Source organism: Venturia canescens, chromosome 3 (assembly GCF_019457755.1).
Source record: "Venturia canescens isolate UGA chromosome 3, ASM1945775v1, whole genome shotgun sequence".
NCBI lineage: Eukaryota > Metazoa > Arthropoda > Insecta > Hymenoptera > Ichneumonidae > Venturia > Venturia canescens.
In genome coordinates, this window is record NC_057423.1 from 1,562,911 (window position 1) to 1,583,621 (window position 20,711).

Consider the following 20,711-nt stretch of genomic DNA (forward strand, 5'->3'; position numbering starts at 1 on the left):
AATTGCTGCTGAAATGAGAATTAACACAAAAACGTGAGAAACGTTTATGCATGGCATTTTTTCCAATTATCCGAGGACAGCATATAAAGAAAAATAATAATTTACAAAAAGCAGTGAAAAGTTGTAGGCGCCAAGAGTTATTTCGAATCATGTGAATATTGAAAAAACTTGTTTTTCCTCTTTTTATCTAATTTTATGAAATTTTGCATATTCGTGGCTCGAACAAATATGAAGAGCTCCAACTGCGGAGTCATCTCGTCCTGGACCAGGGGATGGTACTCGGGGAGCTTTGATGCGCATGCGTTGGCAGCTTTCACTATTGAGGGAGGCGGAATATCTTCCCAGTCGGAGTGCCCAAGCTCAAAGCGGCTGACGTTTCATTGCTGGAACAACTCACGAGATCCATCCATGTTTTGACTCTTAAATTCGCATAGCCAATTGTGAATTGTATGGTGTTTTGTCGACGGTGGATTTGTGCATAGTTGTTTGTGTATATTTTTTGGAAAATTTGTTGGGACTTTTGACCACTTAGACGGGGAGACGACGAGGGCAGTGGTTGGATGAATTCGAGACTGTACCGTAGACTGTGATACTTCGATCCACGCCCGAGTTATCGTGCGATTCGAAAGGTACCCCTGGGTGCGTTACGGCAACGATAAATCACTCGTGAGTGATTATGTTAACAGACAGAATTTATTGATTTTTTCAACGCATACGTATGGAGCTTTATTTTTATATTTTTCTGTAATTAAACTCGATGATGTTCATCGATATGCCAGGTTCTTTGGGATGAAAAAATGCGTGCTCCGTCAAACTCAACGATATTGAATTAAAACAGAGTTTTCGAAAAGCGGTATAAAAGTGTTTTTTCGAGGCAAGAGCAGCCCGGCGAGCGAGAAGGCTCCGGGGTTCGAGCAACAGGTATAAATCACGAATGACATACTTCATTGCTCTTGCTTATAGCTTTGTTGGACATCGAACGTCGATGAAAGAAATCTATGTCTCAAGGACTATTATCCATTGAATTTGTTTTTATTTCGAACCATAATCACAACAATAGTAAAAAAATAAAAAAATAATGAGAATGAAAAAATATTGGTCTCTTTACGTCGATACGACAGAGAGAGTTGAGCTCGATGCCAGAGGCTTCCGGATCGGGGGTTGGATTGGGCGTGATGGGGGTTGCCGATGAGCCGGACTATTCGACCTTCGAGAACAGGGCTGGTCTCGCCGAGGACATGAAGTTCCTGGCGAGTATGCCAGAGCTCTGTGACGTGACTTTCCTGGTTGGTGATACCAGGGAACCTGTGTGTGCTGTAAAAGCGGTTCTCGCCGCCAGAAGTAGGTTCGTGTAACACGCCTTTTTACTTCATTTGAAAATCATAAAAACCGTTTTTTTATTGCGGGTATAAATATTTGAGGGTTTTCTTACATGTTACGCGTCTCAATTTGTCGCATCTTTTGATTAAAAAACCTAATCTCAGATTATAAAAAAACAATTTTTTTATAATTTCAATAATAGAATGAAGTTAGAACGACTTTGAATGTGTTTTTATAAAATACAAAGGACTCGTCAATCAAATAAAATTCGATTGTTGGTTAACAATTGACAGGGTGTTTCACAAAATGCTGTACCAGGCACCGAGCCCTCAGCGCAAAAAGGAGCAACCGTCGCGTGAAAAATTGCGTTTCTTCATGAAAAGAAACTCTGAGTCGTTGTTGAACATTCAAAACTCGACGCAACAGGTAATTTTTCTTCTTCGCTAAGTGCATTCATTCGACAACTCTCGATTGATGATTTTATGATGATACGAGATTTCTCAAGAATTGATTATCGAAATCATATGATGTGCGTGTTTGCTATAAAATGTTACATTATTAACGGCAATGATATTTATCTCAGTGTGCAATTACATTTGACATTGAAATGACAGTATTTCAAAAATTCTGCATGCCAATAATAGCTGCTATAATTGAATTCCTGTGATTGATCTAAGTTTGACAAAAACAATTTTTGAAAAATTTGAAAAATAGTTAATAATTGAGCAAGCTTTGAATTCGTTCAGTATTGTACGATTCATAAGAGCGCGTTCGAGGCTGCCTTCATATCAGCTGAATTCATAGCTTCCGACAGAATGATTAACGTTTATAAAATCAGCTTTTAATAGTCGTGGAGTTGTATATTGAATAACCCACGTTTTTGTAGCGAATTGAAAAAAAAAAGATTTCGAAAGTGAATCCCATTTGATCGAATGTTTTTTGCTCGAGATACGATAAAATTCGAGCGTTTTCACAGCATTGTTTACGAAAAATATAGATACAGTAAGTGTGCATTTGTGTTGTATCGGTTAGCGGTCAGGGTTCACCCAGCAGTTGGCTCCCATCCACGAGGTATATTTCAGTGTAAATGTCAGTCGTATGAATAGAGACTGTTGAAAAAGAAAAGCAATTTTCCGCTGTCACTAATAATTCATGGACCAAGCGAACTTCTAGTTCGAGTAACAAATGCCCTGCGCATGGCACACGAGTTATGATTGACGAACAAAAAGCCGACTATGTAGTAAAACTTTTCAAACAATAGCAATCGTCACAGCATCGCACGAGAGTCGACGGAGTAACATTTTTTTTATCCATTCATCTATCAGTTTCTCTCCGTTCCGATGAGACTCGCTCACGATAAAATTTCTTTCATATCTTGTATAGCGATTCGATGTTTCGTGTTAAAAGTAAAGCGTCTTTTATCATTGAAAAAAAAAAAAAAAACAAAATTCAAAATATGCTTCGCACTTACTGCGATAAGACTTCGAATATATTCACGAAACCTTCGTTGATGCAATTGGAGCACGTTCATCGATGCACTGCCTTGAATGAATGAAGAAAATGTGATTGCTATGGTTTGAGATGCAACAAATTGCACGATCGCATGCCCAGCCAAACTTTGCCTTTTCTATACTAGACTGGAATATTTGTAATTGAATTTCTCGTGTCGGCACCAACTACCATAATGGAGCAAGTTGAATTGATATTGAAATAGCTTGAATCGAGTATCGATGCATGCAATATGGAAAATAGATGGTTAAACAATGGGCTTTATCCAGGGAGCTTTTTATCGTAATTATTGAAAGTATTTTCTTGGTCTTTTCTTCTATATGAAATTCAGAAACGACTGGGGCTGAATATATTTATGAAGATAACACTTTGTTCGACTTACCTAAACATTCACTTTCTTCCTCCTGTATAAATAAACTCGTATTTGTTCTCTGAGCTTCTGTCCGTTGCGATTGAGTAAATGAAACAATTATCCTTAGACAGAAGCAACATTTTTCGCGTACTTTCTAATTCTATCAAGCATTGAGTGATTCCGAAGTATCAGTTGTCAATCTCCATCGTGCTATCCTACATCCACTGATCAAAATACCTGTCTGTTAGCCACAGGTTAATCAACATCATACTCTTATTATCGAAGAGTTTGAGCCCGACGTATTTCGTCAATTGATCGAGTACATTCACACGGGATGCGTGACGCTGCAGCCGAGGACTTTGCTGGGTGAGGATTAATCGATACGAACTTTCGAGAGTCCCTCGCTATACGAAGACTCCGTGTTTTGGGGCGCCACACACCCTGCGTTGACGCAAAGAATTTCTAAAGAAATATTCTTCCGTTGATTAATCGCGTTTTCCACGATGATAAATTCGTGCTTGCGTTAAAATTCAGTTCGAAAGGACAGTTATCGCTTTTTTAGGAACGAAAATTTCTGTCGTACGAATACGGAGCGAATGACGTTGGCCTAAAATATTTAGGCGTGCGGCACCCCATCATGGATTTTTTATTTATCCAGATAAGACGGTGCTCCAAGATAATTATTATTCATCCTGGGTGGTGATAAAAAACAAACGGTGGATGAGTAATTTGATGAATGTTTGATAAACAGGTGTGATGAATGCCGCGGACTATTACGGCTTGGACGAATTGAGAAAAGCCTGCGCGGGTTTCGTCCAGTGTTGTATAACAGTCGATACAGTTTGCGCTTTGCTGGCATCCGCGGAGCGGTACATACAATACAAATGTACAAAGTCTCTTGTACAAAAGGTTAAGTATTTGAGACTTAATCACGATTTTATGGCGATATAAGAAAATCGAGTAGCTGAATGATTCCGTTTGATCATGATCCAAAGTTAGTGTGACCCCGCTGGCTGACTATTTTGAGAACGAATTTTCGAAACGTCAATAGAGATATAAGAGTTCATCATCTTTCCTGATTATCGTCTTTGGTATTCGAGCTCCAAGAACCGCATCAAATATCTCGATTAACGAATCAAGTCGTTTTTGATCGCTGTTTAAAATGTGTGTCATAGGAAATCTCGATGGTAGTCCGTTGAATCATCGATTATTTTTTTTTCTTATCAAAGGTTCTGGAATTCGTGGATGAACACGGTAACGAGGTTCTCAATCTCGGTTCTTTTACTCGTTTGCCACAACACGTCGTACGACTTATTCTCCGCAGGGAGGAATTACGTGCCGACGAGTTTACGAAGTTCCAGGTAAAATTGTGAAAATTTGATCGATGACTCACACGTTGAGAGCAAGAGAAAATTTAGAACTGAATCTGCTGATCTGCTGCGGAATTATGGTTCAAAAACACGGTGAATATTTTATAATTAGTTTATCGTTACGTTTTCAGGCTGCTCTTATGTGGAGTAAAAAATATTGCGACAACAACGAGAACGACAATCTGAAAGATGTGCTTGGTAATTTCTTAGAGTTCATACAGTTTCACAAGATTCCAACAAGAGTCCTTATGAACGAAGTTCGTCCTCTTCAACTCGTTCCGGAAAGAACAATGGTGATCGCCGTGGCCTATCAGGTGCGTGTCTCGAGTCTGCGTGTATCTATCATGCAAAGATCTTTCGATACTAAGAAAATCCTAAATTCTAACGACTATAATTCCACCGACGGAAATAATGAAATATCATTTTCATTATGACGAATGAAGGGGTTTTCATACCTTCGGTTTCAGCAGAGATTAAATAACCTCGAAAAGTGGCGATAAGGCCACTTATCTTTAATATAATAAATAGCTTAAATATGGAAATTTTGTCGTCGTCATCCTTAGCGGAAGTGACTTGATCAAAGGATTGTTGCAGGCAGACCCGAACAGTGTCGACCCCGGAAAGCTCTCCCCCTACAGAGTGAGGCATCAGGGACGAAGTATGTCTGTGCAATCGTCGCTTGATCCTTATGGTAGCAATACGACATTGAGCTCGTCAGGGAGCGATGTTGGATCGGACCAGAAGCAGCATTCTGGTAGCAACTAACCTCCGGCCCCGGCCGCCTTGACGGCGGCCGTTGCGGACGAAACCTCCGCAGAGATGGAAAGGGTCGTGGAAAATGCTACGACTCCGGAGAAACGGACGGGAAGAATGAGAACACCGGAAACGCCAATAGCAACAACGACATCGATGCTGACGATGAAGATTCCGACTACGATGGTAGCAACGCCGACAACTCCGACGACGAATTCGACGATGACGACGACGGCAATCATCGAACGTAATAACGCTAACATCGATACGAGTGTTCCCTCGAAAGTCGCATCGCCTCAGGCGCCACCGATGATAGTTCGTGAAGATGAATTTGCGGAAATCCGACAGGTCCAGCCCAACGAAATATTGGGCGGACTGTACATAAGATTTGTTCTGAAACAAGAGGGTCGACCGGATTTAGTCTGGCTTTACAAAACTCACAAATTCTGAATTTTGTCTCACAGTACAAAACACTTTTTGATTCCGTATTTCATTTCAATCATCTCTCATCGATTCCCCGAGTTCTACTTAGAACTAAAAAACTTTGGAAAAATAAGCTCAACTTTCGTCCTATTTTCTGTATCCGAATATTGAGAAAGGTAAATCAAGCAGGGACAAGGAGAAACGCCCGTTTCGCGAGAACGTTTGTCGAACTTTATAAATTCATTGGGGAGCATATCCATCGAGAGATTCACATACATATGTACTTTAATATCACTTAGTCGAAGATACTCGAATTCTATATTTGATACTGTACGATTGAGCCAATAAAATAAAGAATTAAAATTAAATAATAAATTATCGGACTGCCGGTGCGGGTCTCGCCTTCGAACGAATCTTATGGAGAAGGCAATTCAATTTCACAATTACGACGAGGAATTGTATTTGTATGTGTACGTGTGCGTGTGTGCGTGAGCGCGTCGCTGACTCTAAATGACACGCTTTTATGACATTGCCAATATCGTTAATCGTGAGAACGTAGGCTTCGTATTCGCTTGCATTATTATTCATTCGATGCACCTAGTCTTCACGATTTTCATACGTAGAAAAAAATAAATACCCGAGGGTATCATCGGAGGCTTTGCTGAGAGCTCGTGATTCTCGAAATGTTCAATTCGTTCACTTGAAAATTCACTAATCTCATGAATTAATCAAACTTCTGAGAAATATAAAGCTCATTTGATTCCGGTCAAGTAGGCATCACTGCTATAATCAATGAATGATGCACCGCAAGTACCGTGCCCATGAATATATACGAGCGTTACCTTTGCAGTAAGTTTCTCCCTCGGCGATCCTTTTAATAGTGTCGTCGTATAAGGAAAAACGATTGGTTTTGGAAAATCATAAATCGACGATTCTTCAGCACTTATTATTTGAAATTTCTAAGCAACAATTCGTTTAACCACTTTAAATTTCTCAATAAAAATGGCGAGTTACTTTCCACGTTGAAAATCAAAATGGTTTTGATCAATTTACTTATCGCTATGGCTGTAGTTGAATAAATTTGTTACTATTCTCCCTACGAAATTGGGATGATACTCAACAATTTAGGTTGAATCTAATAGATTTGAATTTTGATTAGCTCGATTGTAATTCTGCCATTTATTGCACAGTCATGTTGCCTCAAGCGACGAGAGAAGTGTTGAGATAACACGCATTATTTCGTATTGACGCTCACGCCAATTGTCCCGCTTGCATAAACGGTAAATGCATAAACCATAATGATCGATCAGAATAATACCGCAGTATGCAATCGGACACGGTTGTAACAAGCAATTTGTTGGTTGTAAGAGACAAATGGTGGAGATAATTAAGATATATAATCCTGTTGAATGGCATATTTGTGGTTGGTGTGTAAGGTGTTCATTGATTATACTTTTTTTTTTATTATTCTATAATATAATATAATAATTAATATCTAATCTTTGGGCAAGTTTTTCTTTCAACACGAGACAAAGGTAAAAGTGATGTTGGCAATGAGGCATTTCATTACATTTGGTTTCATAAACTCTGAAAAAAGATAAATACCGAGTGGAGAAAACTGATTTAAGTGAAAACGATAATATATTCAACATTTAGGGTTTTCTATGAGTATGAAATACACTATGAAAACACGATAAGCTAAATATTCTTCAATGTACGATACGCATACTTGAATCAATTCGTAATTCTCTCAATGTTTTTCCGCTATTTATCGACGGAAAATTTCATTCTCCGTTACTCCGAACATTTTATTTTTCATATCCTCAATCATGAATTCGATAATGATTTTTTTTATGACATTGAATATTTATTAACTAATGAGTGTTAGCAATGGAGGATTGTTCAGTGAGAATTGTTTTTGAGAAGGTTTCGTAAATGAAAAATTGAGCGTGGCGAACAGTTCATTCCTCAATATTTCCAATATAAAACTCCGTTGAAATGAGGTTCGTTGGGAAAAGTTAGATTTTTATTGCGCGCTCAAGTATAAAATTCCCGTTAATGTTACTTAATTTTTAGGTCGTTTTATGAAATATTTCGTGAACCGGAATTCTTCAATTGAAAATTTATATCTGATATTTAAAAATTCAGAAAGACTACTCACGAACGAGAGCCGAGAGAATGACGCGAATTTTCAACGAATTCTATCCGTTCATTTTATCTCTAATTTCCTTTCATCTTTATGGAAGACAAAAAGTTTTATGAAGCCAACTACAGCAGCAGGGGGTAATATTTTATAATTTAACGTTATGTGCAGTTCGAATGCATAAGTGTCAGGGATATATTTACATGTATGTGATCAAAAAAAAAAACAAATTTATCGTCTATAAATGTAATGTGGACACATAATATATGAATACAAATATATATATATATATATTATATAAATTTAAAAGATACCGCCATTGATCAGCCTTGGGGAGAGGAATCCTCGGTCAAGATTGATGTATATTGCGCGTTAACTAATTTCTTGGATGAGACATAAGCTCTAACCGGAAGTGAGATTCCTCGATCCGAATTATTAGCTACTACAGCATGTGCAACTTCGTTCGTGGTCGATACTCGATATCCGTTGTTGTTATATCGAAAACCTGCGAATAACTCACAAATTACAAATTACAAATTTAAAATTGTTATATGGAAATGAAGAATGAGAAATTGTTTGTGACGCTCGACCGGAAAAATTTTCCGTAAGAATTTTCTTTCCGAGATTAATGGGAATGAAAAAAAATTGAGATAAAAGCTATAACTGCTGGAACTCTTTTCAATAAAAGTCGATGAATCGAGCGATCATTCAACAATTTCCGGTAAAGCCAATGCTGTCGATGTCTTTGTAACTACTGTTTCGACTGTAAGCGATTTTATTTTTATCCTTGTTAATAACAATAACGATCAAGAAGATCAAGAAGATGCGAATCATTGTCAACTCTCATTGTAACCGTGTGAAGGCGTTGCAAAAAATGCTTTTTGCCTGTTACGTGTATGTGTCAAGTTCTCCTTAGGATGCATAACGATTGAAGGTCGTTGAAAATCATTGTAATCACTGTTCAATCAATGATTCTTGTGTGATCGGTGTGTGACTAAACATCGCATCGGAGAAACAACGAAAAGACGAATGACGATAAATAAAGAACGAAAATCAGTGTCAACATGAACGATTCAGAAATATACACGTATCTTGTAATCCGATAAAAAGGAAAAGAAAGAAGAAGAAAAACAAAAACAAAAACGACTTTCCGTCAGTTCGCCAAGCGAAATGATTCTACCTAAAGTTCGATTTCTATATAATGTTGTGATATACTGTAATAAAAAACAGAAGAGAAACAAGAAATACAAACTTATTGAAACGAACACGTCAAGATAATAAAGAGCAAAAACAAAAAAAATTGAAACACATGAAAAAATTGAAGATACTGCAGAAATTAATTAGTGCAGTCGATGAAACTTTATACCTCAACCCTGGACTCGACGTGTCATAAGATGCATTCAATGTGCTGTTGTAGCAAAACTCTTGTACATGAGCTCGTGAGGTGACGTGAGTTAAAATAACAATTGATTTATTCCTCAATTTTTCTGTACAACTGCACGATGTTTCAGTGAGAAATTTTTCCGAATCGATGAAGAACTCGCTAGTCACTCTGGTGAATTTTTGCGGATGTTCCATCGGATGAATATCCGAAATTGAAAAATAACTCAATCTTTGGAGATGGTCGGAAGATAATATGAGATTGGGCCGTTTCCAATTTTTCGGTTGTTATTCTACCAATATTAAAGCCGAAGTATATTTTATCGTAATTGTACACAAATCTTTTTTTCTCAAAAATCATTCAACGTAAACAAGAAGCATTCCGAATTGTGATTCCCGGAGTTAAATGATCGCGATTGTTTTTTACGTCCTCCATCTCAAGGTCGATGGGATTGGAGCGGTGCATGACACCGCAAGATCTGTGGTTGATCACTTCAGAAAATGGGACAGGAAATTCGTGGTTTATTGATTGCGATCAGCACTCAAAAGATTTTAAATATCTCGAGGACCATACTGATTGCTCTGTATCTGGTGCAACGGTTTTATTGTCAAGTTATGTAGTACATAAAAAAGTCCATTGCAAGTGAGATACTCAAACGACGTAGCAAACGTTTTGTTTTGCTTGGTGAGTTTATCTATTTCAGAGCAAATGTCATCAAGCAAGACAAGGGATCAAGCTTTGTCTATTTTTTCATTATAGATGCTTCTCCTCCAACATTTCTCTCGTGTTCAGCTCTCCACCGTACGATCAAATATAACTATTATAAAAAATGTTCTTCTGCAAAGCTTTTTCTTTGATTACTTCGATCACCGGATGTTGGGTAAGGAAATGGGCAATTATTATTCATAGCTGATGTAGTATTTCTTTTGATACTCGACTTTGTTCAGGCCATTCTCGTACTTGCGATTATTTTGTGAAAATAAATAGTATGTCATTCGAAATTAGTTTCCTCTACTTCGAGTGCGGAGAGAAATCCGATGATTGCAACATCATTCAATAATGTTATATGAAACGACGTAAAGTGATGTGACGTAAAATAGATAACGATAAATCGCAATCACTGGGGGAGTGATTTGTTTATGCTTCGAGTACGAAGTTGGATTGGCCGGTAAAAAAAATCACTGGAGTAAGGGGAATGATCATTCTGGCGATATCGAGAAAAAGTCGCGATTTTTCGTAACAGGAGGGTGGGGATATTGAACAAAGAGTCGGAGAACTTTACGGAGGCAGTTTGGTGATAACTCGAGATATATATACGACCGGAGACTTACGATCGATCCATGTACGCAGTTTAGAAATGTATCATCGTGTGATCGTAGCAGTCACGAGTATTTTACTCGCCGTTGCTCTTGCAGCGGAAATTCGACCCCGCGAGTTAAAGGATCCCAATTATGTGCCAGGTCGTCATGTTATGGTTCACTTGTTTGAATGGAAATGGAACGATATTGCGAACGAGTGCGAAACGTACCTTGGGCCGAACGGGTTCGCTGGTGTTCAGGTAAATATCTAATTCAGTCGAATCAAGTCCAAAACCGAAAACAAATAATTCATATTCGTTGTTTGGAATATTCGGAAACGAGTTTTTTCATCTCCTTAAGAAAGATCATGCGTTACTTGTGATTGAAAAAAGCAACTGAACTTTTTTGCTCTTTTCATGGTCAAAGAAACGATTAAAATCTATTCTCGCAATTATTAAAATTATGTGTAACTCATTTGTTGAGATTAATAATTTTTTAATATAATGATAGCAGTTGAAATACTTTCGTAGTTAGATCGTCAAGCAAAATGTGACTACAAACATTTTCTATTTATATGCGCATGCATATCTATATTTTAAACCAGCTGGCTCATGGTGCTGTCAAATCTCCCACCGTTTGTGTCGTTATTAATCGTTAACCTCACATTATCGTTAACCTCAAAACATAAGTGTTTTTCTGTTTCCATTCCCAAGTTATTTTCACCGGTAGCAAGGTTTTGTAATTGACATCATTGATATCTAAAAACATTATAATTTCTTATTCTCGTTTTTGGCTCTTTAAAGTTGAGAAGATTTCATTAAATCCAAATGGTCGTACACGAGGTCTGCCTGCCTTAAGAGCCTGTGTATAACCCTTCAAAAATGTGATTTTCGTTAATTGTTTTCTCGACAACTAGACCGTAGATCCTGTAATAATTTCAGGAATAAATGCACGCTGTATATTTCTAGAATATTTCCCAATTTCAACTCTTAAAGTTGGAATTTTCGATTTCCATTAGATTCGCGTAAACTTCCTTAATTCAACGAAATATACTTAGCCCCCAACTGCACCGAGTCTCTTGACATATTCTCACAATTAAATTACCCGTTCGTTCATCCGTCAATATCTAGAATGTTTTGAACGATTGGTAGTAAAGGTCAATAATTTTTTGATGACGGATAATCTAACATTGAACCTTGCAGACATCGCCGGTAACGGAAAACTTGATCGTCGCATCAAGACCATGGTGGGAACGTTATCAGCCGATATCTTACCGCTGGATAACACGATCCGGTAACGAGCAAGAGTTTCGGGATATGGTGAAACGATGCAATCGCGCCGGTGTGAGAATTTACGTGGATATACTGCTGAATCAAATGACTGCGGACCAAGAGACGGCCGTTGGGACCGGTGGCTCAACCGCTGATACGAAAGCACGCCAATACTGGGCAGTTCCTTACGGCATTAATGATTTCCATGCTTATTGTGCGCTTAACAATTACTCGAACCCGGCTGAAGTGAGAAACTGCGAACTCGTTGGTCTTCATGACCTGAACCAGGCATCGGAGTATGTTAGAGGAAAAATTGTCGAGTTGCTCAACTCGCTGATCGACGCAGGTGTCGCTGGATTCCGGTTAGTGATCGACTAATCTTTTCTCATATTGTGAAAAGTCATTTTTATGATTGAACGAAATCGATTAGCAGAGTTTTTGGAGTATCTCGAGCTCACTATCCCATTTCCGAGTAGTTAGAAGTGCGAAATTTATCAAGTTTTTATCATTTATCGACGAGCCGATTTTTCAATGTGACTGTGGCCACACTATTGCCTTGAACAGAGTTCTTCTCCACAAACCTTGTTTCCGCACAATTGTTTCATTGTTTTGGACATAAAAATTTCTGACAAAATTCTTGCGAGCGAAGTTTATCGTTTTTTTTGTAAAAAAATATTAAATTCATTGATATTTTCTATTTGAATAGAGTCGACGCTTCAAAACACATGTGGCCCAAAGATCTTCGGGTGATCTATTCTCGTCTAAAGACTCTCAATACTGACCATGGTTTCCCAGCGAATACTTACCCGTACATTTATCAAGAAGTGATCGATAACGGGGGTGAAGCGATCTCGAAGTACGAATACAATGCTCTCGGTGTTGTCACCGAATTCCGCTACGGTTCGGAAATCAGTAACGCCCTGAAGGGAAACAATCCCTTGAAATGGTTCCAAAGCTTCGGCGAAACTTGGGGCCTCCTGCCGAGCAGGGACGCTTTAGTTTTCATCGACAACCACGATAACCAACGGGGAAGCGGCGGTGGTGGTAACATTCTTACGCATAAATCGTCCAAACTGTACAAGGTAACAATAGATCATGACAAATCTTTTCATTAATAAACATTCGGATAAGAATATTTAAACTGGACTGGAACTTGAATTTTTTCTTTTTTCCTTAGATGGCTGTAGCGTTTATGTTGGCACATCCTTACGGTACTCCGAGAGTAATGAGCTCGTTTGCCTTCGACCACTCGGACCAAGGGCCGCCGGCTGACAAAGACGGAAACCTAATTTCACCAACATTCAATAGCGAAGGAGCCTGTGAGAGTGGTTGGATATGCGAGCATCGTTGGCGCCAGATTTCAAGCATGGTTGCCTTCCGAAATATCGTCGAAGGCACGCCGCTAACCGATTGGTGGGACAACGGAAATAATCAAATTGCTTTTTCCCGTGGGGATCGTGGATTCATCGCAATCAACGCTGACAAGAGGAACCTCACCCAAATGATCCATACGAAACTTCCTTTCGGTATCTATTGCGATGTTATTTCGGGAGCTCTCGTTAATGGCAAATGTACCGGAAGGACTGTATTGGTCGGTTCGAACGGGAAAGCTTACGTCGAAATTCTCCTCGGGGACGAAGATGGAGTCGTCGCTGTTCATATCAACGTGAGTTATTCGTATTAACGATAAATATCAAGGAACTTGTAACTATTTATGATTTTAATCCAAGCTCGATTTATCCGTATTCTGAACAATCATACAACTTCAATCATCGATTGAAAGATCGATAATTAAATGAAGAATAATAAATTAATTGCAGTCAAGAGTCCCCGAGCGCACGAGGAAGACGAACAGAGGATCGGTCTAATCGGTGCCAAGTTGATTCTACTGTGACTGATGCAAAACAATTAAACGATAACAGATGGACGCGTGTAAATTAGAAATGACCAAAGTAACGGATACGCTTGTAATCTCATTAAGTATTACCGATTAGCGAGTGAATCTCGTCAAGGTACGTAGCTGATAAGATGTAGGAATTTGGTGGAAGATAAGAAGTACAGTCGCATCCCCTCAAAGCCTGTCCGCTACAAGCCTCTTCACCGTTTTCGAGGTTTGTGCTCAACTGTCTCTTACAAGCCCGGAGCAAATTTCCAACTTTAAATCGATTTGTATAATTATATATAGATATATAATAACCTCAGGCTTGTAGCGAATAGCTGGTCGCAAAGTCGAAGGCTTATAAAGAGATTGGACGGTCGAGCGATTTCTATTTTGAAAAACACAAAATTTCGTTTATTTTTACCAGAAATGGGAAAACTATTTGTTTTTTTTTCTTTTTTTATCTTTTCATTATGGAATTCTGGTATACACAGAGCGACGTTAAACTTGAAATCATACGCGACGATTTTGCGACGAAGTAATGCGCGAAGTGAGAAGACAAAAAGAAAAGAAAGAAAGATAAAGAAGAATGCGGACAGTTCGAAGAGCTGAAAAATCTACGGAAACATCAAACCTGATATCGATTCTTGGGATTGAGAGGAGTTATGTGTGGAAGTTGAAATAAAAGTATGACAAAATCCTCATCATTACTCGTTACTTGAAATTTTTTTATCTTCTATACGTAACTCTTCGACGTTATAACACAGAAAAATGTCTATTTGTAGTTGTTTATATATTTGTACATGAGTGTGTCTGCGTGTGTGTGGTTGTGTATGTTTATTGGTGGATTCGATGATTCGACAAAACGTGCTCGTCGATATCCCCTCGGGTGCTAAAATAAAATTGATCTTCTCTCGCATCATCTTATTTCTCTGTGTGGCTTCGGATAAAAATAAAAATATATAAATAAATGCCTAAGCGCGGGATATGTACATAAATATATGAAAATTCAAGTAAAAGCCGCACTGCAACTGAAGTTTTTTGTTTTGTCACTTCCACTCCGTACTTACACTTTAATCTTCAACAACTTTCCATCAACTTTGCCGATTAGGATTTCTTTCGTTTTTTCAACGAAAAGAGAACGTGAGAAAAAAAAAACAACTGAGATTAATCACGAGATGTTATCGGGTCTCAGTCCATAAGCTCTGATCTCTTGCGATAAAGAAACGAAGATTTTTTCGTATCTGTACTCAAGACGCAACGAGAATTTATATTTACAAAAATATATCGCATCAGATTTGCGACGAAGCACCCGGTATTATTACTGAACGTTTCACTCTTTTTCTTTTATTCTCTCGTTCAAATTCGAAGACCCTCAGCAATCCATTTTTTCGATAATCGTAACAGTTGTTTTTGTGTATACACTTTATTTTAAATGATAATAGATAAATATGCTTTCGACTAAAGACGCTTGTCGAATAAATCAGTTCAAGTCCCCGGGGTATTACGTTAGTCCAGGAAAAACGAGTTTCCCTGCTTGAAATCGACTCCAGCTGTTAACATATTTATTTATTGATATATGTATATATGTGCTCTGCAGTAAATTCAGGCTAATGTAAATCTAAAAATACTGCTCGTCGTACGAACTCTCAAATCTTTTATTTTTTTTGTTTCATGCTTTCTTCATTGCGCCTGTTACTTTTAAAGCATCTTCGAATTTCTCGTGTGTACAATTAATAGTTATCGCAGCCTACTCACTGCCATTTACGTCTGTTGAACTTCAGTTATACGTGAATACAATAAGGCAGCGGTCATATTCTAAATAAATAAGTGTTACTGCTGGAAATAAAACTGTACAACTCTCGACTCATCCTTGAATGTCTTAATTCGTAAAAAGGTTTCAACATCTTAATTTATCGTTGCTGTCACTCGCACTCGATTTTAATTTAATTTTACTCTGCATAATTTATTGTCCATTCTTTGCGTTAGTAACTCTGTTCTGTGTGCATATGTGTGTGTTTGTGTGTGTGTGTGTGTTTTTCGTTTTTTTAAGCTTTCCTCTTGTCGGGTTATACTTCTTTCGATTCGTCTCACATTTCGACAGTTTCACGTAGAGCGTTATTAGCAAAAATATAATTTAGTATATTTATCATTTATCATTCGTATATAAAAAAAAGAAGGAAAGGAAAAAGAAAACTTTGTTAAAATATATAAAAGAAACAACGATTTGAGCAAGTACGTAACCCCTAAGGATAAAAAGTACATTTATATATATCGAGTCGAAAAATTATTGTTATTGCACATGGTTTTCGCTTCAAACAGGGCACTTCGCTTTGTTCTTATCTATTTTTATACATTTTTTTCACTCTATCACACTCACTCGCTCTTGTACTCTTCCATACATTTTTACTACTGACGATCGGTTATTTTCTCTTATTCATCGTTTTAATCTCTCATTAGAAAAATGAATCAATGACAGTTTTTCCCATAAATTTCTCCTCACAATATTGCTTCTCTCCTGAATGATTTTACAGTACGTTTTTGTATTTTGCACCGAAACTTTGCCAGTGAGAATTATCTGAAGATGCAATTTTCCGTATCGCACTTTCGCAGACTTGCGATTGTAACTCGAGATAATGGGCTAGTTCATGTGGCGAGTAAATGAGACGCGATCGCGTAACCGTCGGAGTAAACAGTTCGTGGGATTGTTCCGATAGTTGACAAACTCGTTATCGCGATCGCATTGATTCTTGATCGCATTGACCATTGAGGAAAATAACTGTTACCGCGGGACGTTTCAATTCGAGACGATCATAAAAACAGCAAGTGGCTGGTGTTGGCTCGCGAGCGCATTCATTTTACTGAATGGATATCTCTCGCTCGTTTATAAATACATAAAATATATCCATGTGTATTTATATTGTCACTAATGATCTTAATCTCTCGCTGTGAGAGAACATTATTTCTTGCGTCAACGGTTCACGATTAATTATTTGCGGCTTAATAAAATCGTTCTCACGTTTGACACTCGTGTAACACGTTTATTATTCAGTAACTCGATAAATACGAAAAATATTTTATCAAATAAATATTGATTGATCACGCATCATCAATGAATTACGCATTTCTCGATTGAAACCTCAATTTTTTTCACCCTTTGCTCAGTTTACATCACTTTGCAATGAATTTCTCCATTTTCCAAACCATTTATCCTCGATTATATCCGAACTTTCAGCGAAAATTTCCGATCGTCAAGCACACATTCGCAATCCTTATATTCTTAAGTACATCCTGAAGGATCAACGACCTTAAAATTAGTACGTCAATCCTGCGACTGCTCGAAAGAGCGTAGGTACCGTTTTTTCAACATTTTTTCGAATATATATGTTCATATACATACATATATTTATTTCTCTCAGGCGGAGTCTCCACTTTTCGAATACGTTTCCCTATAAAGAATCTCTCCAGTTTTATGCGTATTTGTTTTCGTTATTTTTGTTTTCCCATAGATCGATCATTCATCCGGCGCTCGTGTGTCACCTTTCACTTGTTTTTTTCTTTTCCTTTCGTTTTATTTTTGTTCGATGAAAGTTATTGTCCTCGTGAGCGTGCAACGGCAGCACACACACGCGCGCACGTTCGTCACTGTTTGATCGGCTTTTTGAAAACGACGTCGGGCTTACGGACCGATCGGGAAACGCGACGCTCGATTCGCAATGCTCGATTCGGATCTATCTCGAGTCCTGGAGTCTCCGCCATTGTTTGTCAGTTACCCGTGCTACTTGGTCGTCGACCGGATGGCTGTGTCGAATTAGCTGCCGTCGCTGCAGCCGCCGCCGCACTCAACGCCGGCAACGGTGTTTGGTGACAGTGCGCACAGTGAAGACACACCGTACACGCACCAAGCTTCCTCGCCAGGAGGGCTCTGAGCTTCAACGCCGGACCCAATTTCATACCCATCGGACCCGTCAGGTGATCCTCCGAGAGAAGGGGTAACGATGCACCGTCTATACGATGCTCGCGAAAATTCTGCAACAAACATTTCAACGTCAACAGGTTAGTCATTTTTTCACAGTTTCGAGCTCATTTAAGGTAGGAGTCGCGCGACAATCGATATTAGCCGAACTCGTCGTGATTTTTAAATTATATCATTTTTACGTAATAAACTTTCATATGGCTAAAGGGCTCAATAGGTTACCGAAGATTATATCAAGAAATTTACGATCAAAAATAGAAATATAACACGGCATCTTGTGAGAAACCCATCCCACCAACACTATGATTACAGAATTCATTTTCTTATCGATTAGATATAGTTTACGTTAAAATTGCTCCTCATGGATGAAAATATAGATCTCATAGATCTCGATGAAAACTCCGAAAATGGCAGGAGATCAGGTGATCAAATGGCAGAAAATGTCAGGTGAGAAGAGAACCGATAGATATTTGTATATATTGAAAAACCGAGTCAAATAAGCAATCATAAGATATTTCCAATCATATATTATTAAATATGATCTTGTATAAATTTATACGAATACAGTTTAAATTGCCCTAAGATTTATTCAATACAGAAAACCTTTCTTATAACCTATTTTATTTGGACGATTAATAAATAGTCATTTGACCATAGAGTCGCGCGACTCTTACCTTAAGAGTTTCGTTTTTTTCAGTGGAACAAAAAAGTTGCAAATACTATCACGGTAACTTCCAAGATTTATTCAAAGGGAAATAATGAGAATTTCTTTTTACGTGTCGAGCAAAACTCCATTCGGTTAGACAAAAGTATATTCGACTCAACGACATTTTTAAAAAATACCAAATCGTTAGTTCGTTTAAGGGAATGGGCACTTGAATCCAGCATATTTTTGTCCGACTAATTGGGATGTAGACTGACAAACAAATTTTTTTCAAGTTTTCAATCGTTCATTCAGCACGGAATTTAGCATTGCAAAAATCCTGACAAGATTACTCCAAAGTGGCGAACATTCCCGAACCTGTTCAGCTACTTTTCTGAGTTTCTACGTCGAATCTTGAATTTGGACAACGTACTATTTGCAGTATTCGAGAAAATCAACCAACAGGAAGTAGATTCCACGGCAGTGAATGGGTTCTCGTGTCACGCTAGAATTGTTGTTACAAAAAAAATTTGTTCGACGTTTGTAAGTTTAGTCCTGATCACTATTCGTCGGTATATAATTGTAATGATATATTTGGCAATTACGTCTTATTCAATGGTTTTAATTCTTCCATATATCAAGAACATGTCTTCAAGGGTCAATCGACTAAGCGTTCTTGACCAAGAGTCTATCTCGGGGCTGTCTGAAGTGTGCATTTCGCATATATCAGTGGAAAATATATGGAGTATTCTCAAGTGGTGAGCATTCGCAACCTTTCACTAGGTGTGTCAGTTTATCTTTATTTGGCCGAGTAGCGCGATGCGTGTATTAAAATATCGGGCTATACAGAGGGAGAGCAAGCTCGAGAATAATTGTGTGGATGCGCGTGTGTTCGCACGGGCTAACGTATGCCAAGTCGTAAAGATGAAATAATGTGTATAATTACGAACGTGTGATTTATCGTCATGGTAACAGTAACAGTTACGTGCGGAATATTGCTTTTGATACGAGCGATATAAACACGATATCGTAATCGTAGCTTCGATCGGGTAAACGAGAGAGGCCAAAACTTGATAAATAATAATCAACGACCTTTGACAGTTGAGTACGAAACAAAACAAAAGTCGAAAATTAGAACGATGCTGCTGATTGAGATAAAAAGCGGAATGGGGGCATGTTTTTATCCGAACGTGGCTCTGATCGGGTTAACTTCAACTTCAGAAAAGTATCATCGGTTATTGAGATATGTGAAAAATTAAGTGGGAAGTTGAGAGGTAAAAAGACTTGGCACTTTTCGAAAATCGTTCTCTTTCGCGAAGTGGAATTCGTGCACAACTTCACGTGTCCCATCGATCCTGAAATGCTCGGAAAGTTGCACGCAAACGAGGCTTCCGCAGCCGCACATTATTTCCCCCGAGACGGGAGATGAGTCGAAAAAGAAGCAATAGAGTGAATGAAAAAAAGCTTGAGAGAAAAATGGAGAGTCTGGACTATAACGGAAAAAGGATTCATTCACAGCTCCGGGGGCGGTTGCTCGGGTTCATGTGCAAAACGTAATTGCACCGAGTCCCGGCTTCATAGCGGATGCCCGAGAGGTGTATGAGAGAGAGTTTATACAGCCTGGATAGAGTACATTCTACATATCGTATATATGCTACATATGAGCCTGTGTATTCTCTATACCACGTATATATATTTATATAAATATATACACACACCGATGTGCAAGTGTATATATATTATAGGTACACGCGAGTGGCCACGACTGCGGCTCTTATGAATGAAATATTCAAGGCTGTAATGCGACTTGTGCACGCAAACGTTCGTTCTTGCTGGTCGAACCGTTCTCTCGATAACCCTTTCTCGCGCGCGAGCTCAGCACGCGCACCGCAATTCATTCCTCTTTTACTTTTTCCGCAGAATTCCGTAAACAGAGAAAAAAACATATTATTTGATAACTTTGCGGAGATTTTGAGTGGCCGCATTCTTCAGGAGTTTCGAACTTAACGCGACGCTGAAATCAAGACACTATGTGGATTCCGATGGAAAGGCATTGTTTGAGGAATTTGATTGATCATGTTTATAAAATCGGTATAATTTGAGGTTTTCAATTATTCACGAGGATTCGTAGGAAAGTGAGCAAAGACGTGCAGGGACGAAGTTGGGAATGCGAAATGCGCGATAAACGTACGTTGGAAACAGAAGAATCTATTGAGCCGAAAAGATCGTCGTCGTCGGAGGGGATCGATGTCAAAGGAAATCGTATTCGCTTATATCATGCATTAGTGCTTGGTCTCGTTGCTCCGTATGACGTTTATTTCACTTGGCAAGGGGAAGAGGATAAAAAAGGTGGATTTCGTTACGGTGTTCGTGACCTATGACCGTTGGCTGGT

At 38.5% G+C, this 20,711-nt stretch overlaps 3 protein-coding genes across 10 annotated transcripts in view; 2 read left to right on the forward strand and 1 right to left on the reverse strand.

Moving 5' to 3' along the window:
- The first annotated feature begins 357 nt into the window (after positions 1–357).
- gprs (speckle type BTB/POZ protein) lies at positions 358–5,445 on the forward strand. Of its 6 annotated transcripts, XM_043415173.1 has the most exons (10): positions 358–666; positions 780–921; positions 1,122–1,345; positions 1,614–1,746; positions 2,353–2,391; positions 3,430–3,547; positions 3,933–4,090; positions 4,411–4,542; positions 4,683–4,865; positions 5,146–5,445. In XM_043415173.1, exons 3-10 carry the CDS (start codon positions 1,137–1,139, stop codon positions 5,314–5,316), a joined length of 1,143 nt encoding a protein of 380 aa, XP_043271108.1. In that variant the 5' UTR covers positions 358–666; positions 780–921; positions 1,122–1,136; the 3' UTR covers positions 5,317–5,445. The 6 variants fall into 6 exon arrangements, with proteins under 6 accessions (XP_043271108.1, XP_043271109.1, XP_043271113.1 ...); XM_043415174.1 differs by having other exon boundaries at positions 358–921; positions 3,436–3,547; XM_043415178.1 differs by having other exon boundaries at positions 358–921; positions 5,150–5,318.
- Positions 5,446–10,539: 5,094 nt separating this feature from the next.
- On the forward strand, positions 10,540–14,735 carry LOC122408402 (alpha-amylase A-like). The gene is made up of 5 exons (XM_043415172.1): positions 10,540–10,809; positions 11,752–12,182; positions 12,527–12,902; positions 12,998–13,486; positions 13,641–14,735. Exons 1-5 carry the CDS (start codon positions 10,609–10,611, stop codon positions 13,686–13,688), a joined length of 1,545 nt encoding a protein of 514 aa, XP_043271107.1. The 5' UTR covers positions 10,540–10,608; the 3' UTR covers positions 13,689–14,735.
- Positions 14,407–20,711, reverse strand: part of LOC122408401 (uncharacterized) — a 198,619-nt gene continuing 192,314 nt past the window's right edge. For all 3 annotated transcript variants that reach the window (XM_043415169.1, XM_043415170.1, XM_043415171.1), the window contains one exon: positions 14,407–17,728. In XM_043415169.1, coding sequence (XP_043271104.1) covers positions 17,465–17,728 — 264 coding nt within the window. In that variant the 3' untranslated portion in view covers positions 14,407–17,464. The remainder of the gene's footprint in view (positions 17,729–20,711) is intronic.

What these genes read in the sequence shown, in the direction of transcription:
- gprs (XM_043415173.1), top strand. Translation starts at nt 1,137, where the DNA reads ATGCCAGAGGCTTCCGGATCGGGGGTTGGATTGGGCGTGATGGGGGTT. An exon ending in GTTCTCGCCGCCAGAAGTAG is followed by an intron (nt 1,346 to 1,613) that starts GTTCGTGTAACA and finishes AACAATTGACAG; the next exon opens with GGTGTTTCACAAAATGCTGT. An exon ending in ACGAGTTTACGAAGTTCCAG is followed by an intron (nt 4,543 to 4,682) that starts GTAAAATTGTGA and finishes TTACGTTTTCAG; the next exon opens with GCTGCTCTTATGTGGAGTAA.
- LOC122408402 (XM_043415172.1), top strand. Translation starts at nt 10,609, where the DNA reads ATGTATCATCGTGTGATCGTAGCAGTCACGAGTATTTTACTCGCCGTT. An exon ending in ACGGGTTCGCTGGTGTTCAG is followed by an intron (nt 10,810 to 11,751) that starts GTAAATATCTAA and finishes TGAACCTTGCAG; the next exon opens with ACATCGCCGGTAACGGAAAA. An exon ending in TCGTCGCTGTTCATATCAAC is followed by an intron (nt 13,487 to 13,640) that starts GTGAGTTATTCG and finishes AATTAATTGCAG; the next exon opens with TCAAGAGTCCCCGAGCGCAC.